Source organism: Bombus vancouverensis, chromosome 5, assembly GCF_051014615.1.
Source record: "Bombus vancouverensis nearcticus chromosome 5, iyBomVanc1_principal, whole genome shotgun sequence".
NCBI lineage: Eukaryota > Metazoa > Arthropoda > Insecta > Hymenoptera > Apidae > Bombus > Bombus vancouverensis.
Genome location: NC_134915.1, coordinates 15,200,918 through 15,213,579, shown reverse-complemented (window position 1 = coordinate 15,213,579; position 12,662 = coordinate 15,200,918). Strand labels below are relative to the sequence as shown.

General features: G+C 39.0%; 1 protein-coding gene and 1 non-coding gene across 10 annotated transcripts in view; one reads left to right on the top strand and one right to left on the bottom strand.

Annotated features, from left to right (window-relative positions):
- Nucleotides 1–12,662, top strand: part of Oatp26F (Organic anion transporting polypeptide 26F) — a 47,840-nt gene that overhangs the window by 18,862 nt on the left and 16,316 nt on the right. For 6 of the 9 annotated variants that reach the window (XM_033337306.2, XM_076618543.1, XM_076618545.1 and 3 more), the window contains one exon: nucleotides 8,405–8,621. The exons of 1 other annotated variant lie outside the window; for it this stretch is intronic. In XM_033337306.2, coding sequence (XP_033193197.1) covers nucleotides 8,405–8,621 — 217 coding nt within the window. 2 more of the 9 variants (XM_076618546.1, XM_033337308.2) reach the window with 2 other exon arrangements.
- On the bottom strand, nucleotides 9,089–9,160 carry TRNAC-GCA (transfer RNA cysteine (anticodon GCA)). The gene has a single exon. It is a non-coding gene; the product is annotated as a tRNA-Cys (tRNA).

Sequence of the window (12,662 nt, the reverse complement as noted above, 5' to 3'; positions counted from 1 at the left end):
GCGGTACAAGCGCGTTGCACTTGAAGGAATTTCGAACGCACCACTGCCTTCTCACCGATAAATACCTCTCTAAATCCATAATTATGCAACGAAGATATTTACCAGTGTTCTTGCAGAGATGTCATCTTTCTCCTTCTTCCTGGTTCTTTTATTTTTTCTCGTCTCTTAATTAGTTCTTTCTTTTCATTCCCGCTTTTTTTTACACTTGAAGGGTAACCACGAGTGAAAGTTTACCGCGGCGTTTTTTTAATTAAAACCAGGCGAACTCTAGCCGTCAAAAGCAGAAAACAAAAATAAATTTATCATGTTTTTCCTTTTAATTAATTACAGCGAAGGCCTTAAGGAGAAAGTTAAGCTAGTTAAATTCACTTTGTTGTTGAAAAATTAACACTGATAGTAACGCTAACGATAAGACTTTCTAAGTGAAAATAAAAAAGGGGAATGCTTTTAATTCGACGAAAAGTATTGACAATTAATTCATGATACGAAAAATATAAAATCGATGCGGATATGGTAGCTGAGTATAGATTTTAATTCTCGAATTGTCGGATGACAAGAGGAGGCAAAATGGAAGCCTCTGTTAACGATCATTTCATAGAGGACGCGATGTTATCGCTTAAATATCGATAGTCTCGTGTCAATCGACCTTCTCGATGCCAGGCTGACGCCTCTGGGAAATTTAATTTAACGCTTCGCGAATTTCAGACAGCGGAACGTTGATTCTTTCTAAACGACGAATCTCTCGTGATATACTCCTTTCTCTTACGGATATTACGATGTCTGACAAAGTATTCGACTTCCAGTTCTTGATTTTTTTTTTTCATGATTGTTTTTGATTTGAGACCGTGTATCGAAATAAACAGATTATTTATAATTGGCTGAAAAAGTGAACTCGCGATAAAAAGATCATGTCATTTAAGCATAAACTCTGTAATGCGCGTAACTCAGATTGTGTGTCGCAATATGGAAGATTTTATTCATTTCCGTCACTACTGATATAAAATAGCAAGTATACAGAATTTTGTTCAAATATACATAAAATTTATCCTACCTAGCTAGAGCGACAGAGATAGTCGAGCACTGCAAGAACGTGGAAAAATACAGTTCATCGCTTGATACTGAATTTAAGAAAAAAACATTCATCTATAATTCTTCTCTAATCATTTACGCTTAGCGTTGCACATAGCTTAAAAGCATCAAACTACGATATTCTATATAGCATATGAAAAATGTAAAATATAGAAATATCCTAATTTATAAAATCTACTTGTAGAACTTCTTTTATCTTTAAATTGTTACTCCTATACGAAAGAGAGTATTGGCACTGATAAAATTTCATTAACGATCTTAATTCAATCATGGAAAAGGCGACAAATAAAAATACAAGTCCTACATGGCAAAGTGTGACAGTCAGCTTCCAAAATATCATCGACCGAAAACAGCCGCCGAATTTTTTAATGCCAGAAATCTGAGAATAGGTGCTTCAGGTAGGTTAGAGTTCGAACCACGAAGTTGTTCACACATACTTACATATATGTCCATCGAATCGGATATTTGTCGTATAATCTATTAAATTCGCATTCGCTATCGATTCCTCGCCGCGTGCTTTCAACGTCAACCGCGTCCTCTTTACGGTCCTTCCCTAACGACCAATATTATCAGGATGATTTATTTGGAACTTTTCGAGTCTGCATACTTAGGTTATTACCGTCATAAATTCGAAACACGTTCTCCACGGTTGATACCATACCTGACCTACCTCATCTTGAAATATGAGAAACTTCGCGGAAGTCCCCATAAAATATTCCCTCCGTCCTCTTACGTTTTTCACGTTGCTTTCCTTTCCTAGTTTAACCGACCTGTTATTCCCATACTATATATATATACATTTATATACAATCCTACCACATTTTTGGTGACACGGAAAAGTGCCGCTAAAGAAGGAAATATTTCCTACGATAGGATAAATATTACGACAAAGAACATTTTTCTCCAGTGAGTCGTTAATTTTGAGAGGGATAGTAGAGGATCGAACTTGCATCGTTGTCACGTAAATTGCCTTGTCCCAAGCGAAAGCTCAACTTTTGACCGCAGCAAAGCAAACTATCGCGAACTGCGGTGCAACGAGATAAACTGTAACTCCTGCCGCGAGCCACCAACGAAACCGATAGCCCGGTATAGTTCCAGCTATTTTCCAGCTTGCCGTTGCAACGGGTTTCTTAATGCTCTGTATCGAGAAACGCATTTGTCTTCCAGCGTTCCATTAACGAGGCTCGTTGCCCCTGTTCGATTTAGATCGCCGTTTGGCCGCGCGTCGTTTCACGTTACGAATCCACGTTACCATAGACGAACGATAACATTCGAATAGAGTACACCGATCGAATCGTCTCGACATCGTGTTTGCAAATTTCCCTTAATTGTTTTCTTGTCCTTAGCTGTTCAATGCGAAAGGATTTCTGTGTATTTTTATTCAAAAAAACAAGTACTCTATAAATTTCCGTTCTAAACGCCTTTTGTGTTGGTTCGAGTTGATGCTTTTTTCGAAATTTTTATTTCAGATGTTCCATTATTCTGCTAATATTTCTTTAAACGCATAAAAATTGCAAGATTCGAGATCTATGTTCACAAAGTATATCGAATATTTTTAGTTCATATTCTTACAGCGATAAAAGGATCTACGTGCAATAACAAACAGTTAAATTCATCAAATACGTACTACAGTATCTATATGTAAAAACATCAATATGATGATATTACCACTACTTATAAAGTGCCATACCAAAGAAACATATAAATTCGCAAATGCTATAATAACCATAAAAGCTATTTATTATATGCATTATATCTCCAAGAAGCGTCTTTATCTAAAACCAGAACCAGCACATTATCTTACACCTAGCCGCAGATAACACAAACGAGCCTTTAATCGTGCATAAAATCAGCGCAATTAACGCAAACTAATGAGCCTTATCAGATGCGGCGAGGCTGTCGGATTTTTTGGTTCCCGTGAGCGAAGCAACAGCTAGTAGGAGCGGTTTACAGTGTGTCGCGCGTCCACGGAGTGAAAGAGGGGTGGTTTTGGAAGGGGTTGGATAAGAGACGAATAGGGAGCGGAGAGGAACGAAAGAGAAACAGAGAGAAACAAGGAGAAACAGAGACAAATAGAGAGATGAGGGGAGGAGGAAGGGGGAGGCAGAAAGAGAGAAAGGAAGAGAGAGAGAGAGAGAGAGAGAAATGGAGAGAAAGAGTTGGTTGGGGTTTAGAAGGGTAGGGGATGAAAAGGTGGGAGAGAAGCGGAGAGAGCTCGAGAGGGAGAAGAGACTGGTGGAAGGAAGAAGGATGGAGGATGTCTGTCGTGGCAGAGTAGCGGCGGTAGTAGCATATACGGCGGTTTAACTCGCGGGGAAAACTCTGAGAGCACGAGCTCGCGATCCTCAGTCGCGTGTGACACGCGGCCTAGTACGCGCTCGGATCGCCATCCGGATCGTCTCATTTGCGTGGCCGCGTCGTGCTCGATCGACCTCGAGGGTCGTTGATCGTGGGAACTGACGGGAACAGTGCATCTTGAGAGTACTCAGACTTTGTAGAGTCGAAATTGCCATTTCTATATTTATGAGAAATTGGTTAAAATTGAATTCCTTTTACCGATATGATATTAACGCAGGCTGTGGATGTTTTTGGTTTTATGTTCGATAGTTTTATCGACAGAGATCGATAGAGATCGTGGATCGTATTCTTGAATTCAAGTCTGAAAGATCTATGGGATGCAGCAACTGACGAAGATCGTGGGCAGTGGATATTTTTGGATGTTGCGGGCTCGAGCTTGGAATTTTTATTGACAAAGATCGTGCGGATCGTGGATCCTGGAAATTTATGAATTCAGGTTTGAAAGTTTTATAAGACGGGGATCGTGGATAGTGAAGACGTTCTCGAACTTTATCGATTTCAGATTGGAAGAATCGATGGATCGTAAATATCCTTGGATCTCGTAAATTCGTGTCATTGTTATTAAAACTGACAAATATAGTTGAAATCCTGAGTATTCGCGAATTTTACAGACTCGTCTTTCGAATACTTCTCAACGCAAGTTGAACGCAGTCGTGGACATTCTTGGATTACTTATTTATATTTTTATCGACGTTATTGGCAGACATCGAAAGTCGTGGTTTTAATGGAACCAATGACATCAACGAAGCTCGTAGATCGTCGATATTCTGGACTTTGGTTGTCCAAGTTTGACATTTTTAGAGCTGATAAAACTGATAGAGATCACAGATCGTGAACGTCCTGAGATTTTGTGAATTGAAGTTTGCCGTTGGAGAGTTTGAACGTTGAGCAACGCCTTCGCGTTTGGAAAATTTAAGTCTAAAATACTTTTGTAATTTCTGACTGATACTCGCTCTTGTGGATCTCGAAGACACTTAAATATCGAGACTTCGAGACGGAAAATTTTATTACCCAGATCGATTAGTAGTCAGAAGACACGGTACAAAATAAAATAGCGATTTTATGAGATTCCACGAATATGAAGCTTCTTTCCAACTGAAATTTTTAATATCTCCGAATCTAAGAAACATACCGCAACGTATCTTTATAAAACTCTTATAAATTTTGAATAACTCTGCATACTTTAAAATCTCGATTTACTGCGAACAGTGTTTTAAACTTCGTCCTGTAAATCCAAGAAACTTTTACGTCTCAACAATTCGCAACTAACACCCTACATAAACAAAAACCACGATTTATTTCATTTTTCACGCTGCATCTCGCAAACTCGTCCTTCTATTTGCCTCCACCGACTCAACAAACTCGTACTTTCCCATTAACGAAGAAAGCAACAACGACAAAGTCCGAGTGTCCAAGAGAAACCTTCGCAAAGCCCCACGTAGCTTCCGGAAAGGACAACTTCGTCCTTAGAACGCAACGCGCGTAATTACACTATCAAGTATAGTACTGTAGGGATCAACGTAATAAACTAGGAATTAAATAGAATATCGTAAGAATCGACAAACCGCAGATTGAAAATCGAATTATCATCGATGATCATCAAAAAGGAGCGCAGTTGTTCCTTCAGATGCAAAGATCAAACAGAATATTATAAATATCGATACAGCGGATTAAAGATTTACTAATACGATAGATTAAATATCAAACATCTATAGAGATCGATAAAATAAATCGAGGATCAAATACAATACCACAAGGGCAAATAAAATAGATAAAGGGTCAGTCAAGCACGATACAACACAAGGATCGGTAAGACATTATCGGTACGATCAATCAGAGATTAAATGGAATACTAGAGGGATCGATAAAATACGATCAAGGTTCCCAGCGATCGCGAGTGATCGACGAGAGAAGGCAGCTGTTCGATCGAACGAAAGGAGAATTATAAATTCCCCGTCGAAATTATAAATCCCGCGTAGACGATGAATATTTCATCGAGGACGAGGTGAAACACAGCGGGCCATTCGTTCGAAAAACGATATCCCGGTCCTCTCGAAGGATTTATAACGATGCGCGTGAACAGGCCGGATAGAATCTCTCGCGACGTCGCGCGTTTGACGATCGTTGCAGGTGAAACGAGAAACGCCGGAACCGGAGGACGCGTATAAGAGGGACGTAGGTATATACGAACCGGATGGAAACTGCAATCCGGACGTTTGACAAACGATAGTGCCGGTAACGTGCTACAGGAACGATCCTTCGCAGCTCGATTAAAAGAAAACACATTGAAACGGTGTGTCAAAACTTGTATTACTCTCTAGATGCTCCGTAGCAAATTTCTCTTATCGAAACTTTTAAACGAACACGTTTAAACAGTTCAAGGGGAAGGAAACAGGTTGATACACATGTGTACGTATTTAGATAGGTTTCTATCGTTCTCAAAATTTTCCGGAAAATTATAAAGTAATTCATAAAATTAGTAAATTAAATAAAATAAAACAGTGTTTTCGCCCATCGTTCGAGAAGGAGCGAGTACAAAACAGTGTACGTACGTAAACCTTCGTCGCACTTCGAATCTTCGAATAAAAAATTCCAAACGAAGACGCGCAAATCGAGTCAGTAATCAACTGACTGAACTTAAAACGCGTTACTAAATCGCTGCAAGATCCGCCCGAATCGCAGCTGTTTCTCGAAGCGGAACATCAGTCGAAGAGCGGACTAACGAAGTGAAGAAGCGAAACGAAAAACAAAAAGAAGATATAAGAAAGAAGAAGAGAAGCAGCTCAAGATTGAACATCTTCTAGATATTCCTCGGTCAACGACCTCGACGAAGTGAATGTTTAATCGACGAAGGAACAAAACTACGGATCGAGCCAAGATCATCGCATATCTAAGCGTATTGTACAACAAGATCGCGATCAAACTGACAGAATTCTTCACTTCCTTCCTGCGCCCTATCGTTCGATACTATCGAGCTTCTCTTTCCCAACAATAATATTCGTTATCCTACCGAGATTGAGAAAGTCAGCGAGCTTCTGTCGAAATTGGATTGAGAAACGACACGAGGCAAGAAGTCGAGGAGCTGGTGGCGAACGACGAAGCGTGACTGGGTGCCGGAAGTTCCGTTCTCGACGCCACTTTTGCCCGCGATGAGAAACGGTTTCGCGGAACGTGACACGCTCGACGAATCCGCAATCACGATGGAAATATCATATAGCGGAATTTCGAAGCGATCGACGTCGCTTCTTTGAGAAAATACAACGTAGAACGGAGAGAACCGATATTTAGAGGGAGAAACCGGAAACGGAGGATGCTAGGATCGATCAGTGCCGCGTAAACGAAATTTGACAAGTGTATAAGACACAGTGTGTTTCCGTTTCGACGTTTTTGGTGTGGAACGTGAAAGAAGAGGCAAGAATCATGAGGGATAAATTTGCATTCAGCGTAAGTGCTCTGGAAATATTGGATTCTGCGTTTATTTTAGGAGGCGAGCGTGACATCGATGCTGGTCGATCGATCGCTCCCAAGTTCTATGGTAGGAACTGTTGCCTGTAACGTCGAGGTTCTAGAATTAATTATAAAGCTTCCTCCCAAGTGTGCGTATTTTTAAAGGGATCAAATATTGAGCAGGTCAGAGTAGATCGCGAAGGGAATTGTCCGATACAACTGGTTGATTTATTGTTGTAATTATGTCAGACGACGAATATCTCACCTGTGTATTTTTATCTTGAGTTATTTCGTTCTACGAGATAATGTTTCATGAATCATAGTTTTATCGTAAAATGTTACAAGTACATTTTTAAAAGTTCGTACTTTTTTTTTTAATATTCATTTCTACTTAGAAAGTTTGAGGGAAACCTTAGCTTAATTAATCATGACACGTGATACGCAACCGGTTTTCCAATTTCATATTAGCTACCAAATCGTATAGAGGAGTGTTAATTACCGTCAGTCAAACGGATAATGAGAACCGTGTGAAGCGTGATAATGTAAAATGTTAGGATACCGATAAAACATAAATTAAACCCCTTGATCGTAGTATGAGTTACTCATCTCGATGTTACGCGTACAGGCGAAAGCCAATAATTAAAGTTGATGCGGGAAATATCGTATAGATATAGATGATGTATTTATTCGGTACACATCGCGCAATTTCCGATAACTAATAATTCCACGTCTACATATTTACAATTTTAACTTCTTCCGCTATGATTTTATTTACACGCAATCGCGAATTTTAATCTGTTTTCGTTTTCCGTGCGCGTTCAACGATATCGCATCGATAAAAAATATAAATCGCGAAAGCTTGCAGTTATTAATTCTTTTCCTTGTAAAATTGATATTCTTAAATCAATTAAATATTCAATTACAGTACAACTTACAATTACGAATACTATTAATACATTAAATAAGTAATTAAAACATTGGAAGATTTTTTAATATACATATATTCATAATACATAATATTTATGATATATTTATCATTATGACTTACAATTTCAATTATAATAGATATATTCGATATATAAGCTATACAAATTAAATTCATTTCTTCCTTGTACGGGATGGAAGGAATCCTATTGCTTCCTAAAATATATCTATATGAAATGATACAAATGTATTTATAGTTCATCCTTTAAAATCAAATATTTAATGCAGGGAAAATTGCATTTAGAATGGCATAATAGCGATAATGAAATTAAAATACTAAAATGCGCTCTTTTCCCTATAAATGCGTACACAGCGCCCACAGTATATGATCAAATACAACACTATTAAAACAGGAAATAATGATCGATAATCAGCTTATCATTCAACAAATACCACTATAAGTTGCTTTCAACCAGTAATACACATTCGGCACTCATGTCAGCTATTATTATCATACGTATTACCCAACATTAATCATAAAGTGATTCGATTCTGACCGTGTCAACGGTGATAACGTGATTTACAGTCTGGGGTGCCGGACATGCACGAGACCCTGTCCAGTTTTTCGGAACAGTTCAGGGACGGACCGCCGAAACCGGAAATAAAGCCGGAAACAGCCAAGGAGTCGGAGAGGACGGATGAACCGAAGTGTGGTTGGTTCTGGTTCAGGCCCATGTATCTGCAGCAATTTCGGACCGCGAAATGGGCGCTTTTCTGGTTATGTTGGACAGGTGCAATGCAAGGTAAGCGATTCAAATTTGATTCCCTTCGAGCAACAGGAGAATAAGCCCATGTATTTGCCAATTTTGGTGCCGGGTAAAGGAAAGTCCATGGAATAGCAAATTTAAAAAGACACTGTAATCTAGCAAGGTGTATTTATATTTAATAAGAGCGACGAATAAATGTAATTTATAGCACTGAATAGATAACTGTTGCCGACATTAGAATTGATTTTTAAGTACTATTTTTAAGTACTACTTTGAATCAATTGAATAAATCAGTTTTTTGGGGGAGGGACGGGGTGATTTTAGCGAAGAATTAAATAAATCAAAAAATTTTTTTCGTTATTATAATATATTGCAACTTTTCCGTATGTTCGTAGTTGTCGACGGTTGAATTTGAACATTCTGAACATTGTGAAACCCTTCTAATTTTTGTTTTTATCTCGCGCGTCTAAAATTATTAAAAACATAATAAAATAGGGAGGGCCAGGGGGCACCCGGGTTTGAACCGGGGACCTCTCGATCTGCAGTCGAATGCTCTACCACTGAGCTATACCCCCTCGTTAGAAAGCTACGAATAACCAGAATTGATCGATGGATTATCACTTTATCGATTGAAATCCAATTTTAACAACGCTATTTCTTTTTCGATAAAGATATAATAGATTAGTAAAACAAGATCAAGGCTGTGCAATGACAACAACAGAAATAGACAGGTTCAACAAACTGATTTGCCTGAATCGCAAAGGGTTACTCGTCGTAGTTGTTAAACGTAATGTAACAGACGTGCTTTGTAATCAGTCGCCACAAACGCGTCAAACACCCCTACCAGCGATAAACTGCGTGTCCACGAACGACGTATCGAAAACGACTGGACTGCAGATCGAATTTGAAAACCCTGTCCATCATAAACGGGACATTTACCAATATACCATCAACCAACTCGGTAACAATATTCTCCAAACCACAGTGAACAAATCCATGCTGATTTTTCGGTATAATTCAATGTACAGTCTCGTTCATAAATATTTCCACACTTGCGATCTAATCGAAAAATTAAACATGTTTACTATATCCATCCAGGTATAGATATAAATTATTCTTTATTATTAAAAAATTATTTTTAATAAATCTTTCATCGATAGTCCGATCTGAGATAAGAACAGAGGCCAAGATTAGATACGTCGTCGAAGCGTATTTAAAGGCTTGGAATTTCGCTTTTGAAGTATATTTCACGTATTTACAACGATTTGGAAGTGTGCAAATAATTACAAGCGATGGTGTAGTTAATGAGGCAAATATATAACACATACATTCTCCATAATTTAAAGTTCAAACGAAGCTTTATATAATACATATAAACATATATGATATGTTTAATAATAAAGCTTCAAAGCGTTAATGATCTCCTAACAATAATCGTTCCAAGTTCTGATTTTCCTTAAATGTTTCGACGCTTATGAATCTGAGTGTACATAAACACACACAAACATACACGCATATAGTAATACAAACACGTAGCAGCTGATTGACTGCTATATCGCCGTTTGGCGTTACTAATAGCGGTGCATTCGAATGCAATTTCGAAGCTTTCACGGTGGCACGAGGGGGTCGGTAGAGGGTGAGAGAGGTCGACGGTGACTGACGATAACCGGAAATCGAGTTTTCCGGACCGGTGGCAGGAGGTTGACGGGCTGTTGCAGGGTGGGACAACGTCGACGAAAGGAGAACACGATCGAGGCGAAAAGGGCGAGTTACGACGACGGGACGAAGGTCGTCGACGTTGGCGGGAGGGGAAATGAAGAAAAGGGAGAACGCGGTAGTCGTGCGGGGTACTTAGTTTAAATAAGTTTGTACGTCCCCCTACTTTGACAAGCGACAAAAGAAATCGTCCTGCTGGAGGTTCGTGCCTTCTCCAGTGGGATTGAACAAATTGCTGGACAATGGACTCGACAATCGTCTATATAAGTCGAGAATAAGTTCGCCGGTGACTAAGTACTGGCGTACGAGCGTGATACTCGTGCATACTTCGCTTACGTGGATCCTGGTGAGTTCGTTGTTATAACCGTGTACGCCAAGGCGTCTATAAGTATCGAGCCATTTGCTAATCTCGTACGGAACAATAATAATCGATCCAGATTTTGTTAAAAGTGAGGTTACTTTTTGTCAAAAAAATATCCCCATAAATTCGATTTATAACATCTAACGTGAGTAACGAAAGTACTCGAATACTCCTAGAAACCTTTTGTGTATACGTGAAAGAGGTCTAAAAATGTTCGAGTATTTTCACGGGCAACTGTATACACGGTATAATGTTCTCAATGAAATCTAAATTTAACCTGGATATTCAAATATCCGATAATTAAGTAATACTCGCAACTGGTCCCTCCCATACCATTCTACCAATGTCCATCGAATTAACGCGTTCACAGACGTTCACGAACAGAAGCAAGGAGGCCTGCGTTCGAGTGTCGACATATCCGGCGTCTGTCCACCCGGAAAATGAATCACCTTTGTTTCCCATTGTACCGCCGCTAATAAGAGAATTTTAATTAAAGCTAGAGCATCAGTCGTGTGCCGTGCACGATTTGCTTCTTCAGCTACCGACTGACCCTGTTTCTTTCTTAACCCGTATATATAAATACACACACATATATATAATTTATCCGTTCACGAGTATAAGAATATTGACGCCATAGAAAGATAACGCTAGCGTGATAAACTACAGCACAACTATTAAACGACGTTTGGAAGTTTGAAGCGAAAAGGACTCGTGTATTTTTTGGCCTGTACAATAAGATTTTTGTAAATTGGTTTGAAATACACAGAACGTTAAAAGACATAAATTGTAAAGGCACTCAGCGAGTATAATGAATAAAAGATGACGATCGAGGCGAATAAAATATGATCAATCGTTCTAACATAGGTTTCGTTGAAAATTACAGTACAATTTTATCTTACCAATAAAAATATTTAATAAATTTTATATCATTACGTAAACCTTTCAAGCGAATTTACATATACAGCAAATTTAGTAAAATTCTACACAAAATTTTATCGCAAAATTTCTCCACCTTACAAAAACGACTCTCGGTTTAAACCACCTCTCTCAAAAAAGCTCCATTCGTTAAACCGAATATAAAACCAGAAGTAAATAACTACGAGTCTCTACCGAAACACAACCGTCAAAAGGAGAATCTATGTTGCAAAAATCTCGAGCAGGGACCTGCCACTCTCTTCTCTCCACGTTTGAATCTCGCAGAGAAAGAGAAGATTGATTTTTGCGATTGTCAGAGATGGTTCAACGCTTTTGTCAAACGATACTGTACAGCATGGCCACCGGTTTTGTAATTCAACGCCCTGTCAACGCCTGTTTGTTGCATCGAACGAACGAACGAACGAACACTGTTCGATTCAGAGGTGATCAGCATCGTGTATATTCGTGAGAAAGAAGTGTTTAATAGATTTACGTTCGAGAGAGCGATTTCTTCGAGGGTGAGCGGACACTGAATCGAGCAGAGGGGAGATCGTAACTCAATTACTTTAGCCCTTCTGATTCATTTACACCCGGCACACGAATTTGCTTCGGTGCATCGGATACGAACGACACACGCGTATCGAAGATCAATGTTGTTCCGAATTTGAGAACGGGGACAACGAGATCGGAAGGAGTATTATCAGGATACTCGAGTATTCCTATCGATCGCTTTCCTGCCGTTTTAAGTCGGCCAGGATTGATAAAATTCCAGATACTATCGGTTGTACGATGCTTTCCAGTACGGTGCAAAATAGCCCACGATATATGTAGCTCTTACAAGTTCGGAATTGGTTATTTCGATGGAAAGGAAATTGGATTTCAGTGCAGAGAGGAATGGATTTTGGAACTTTTATAAATTGAGTCAAATTAAATACAGCGAACGAAGTGAAAATTATAGACGTTGAAACAACTTCGATAATTATTACATATTTCTTAAATAAATCTTCCTAGATTACCTAATAATACATAAATAAGCGGACTACGCATTCGTTAGAGAAACTATCCAACCAATCGGCTGTTGGTGA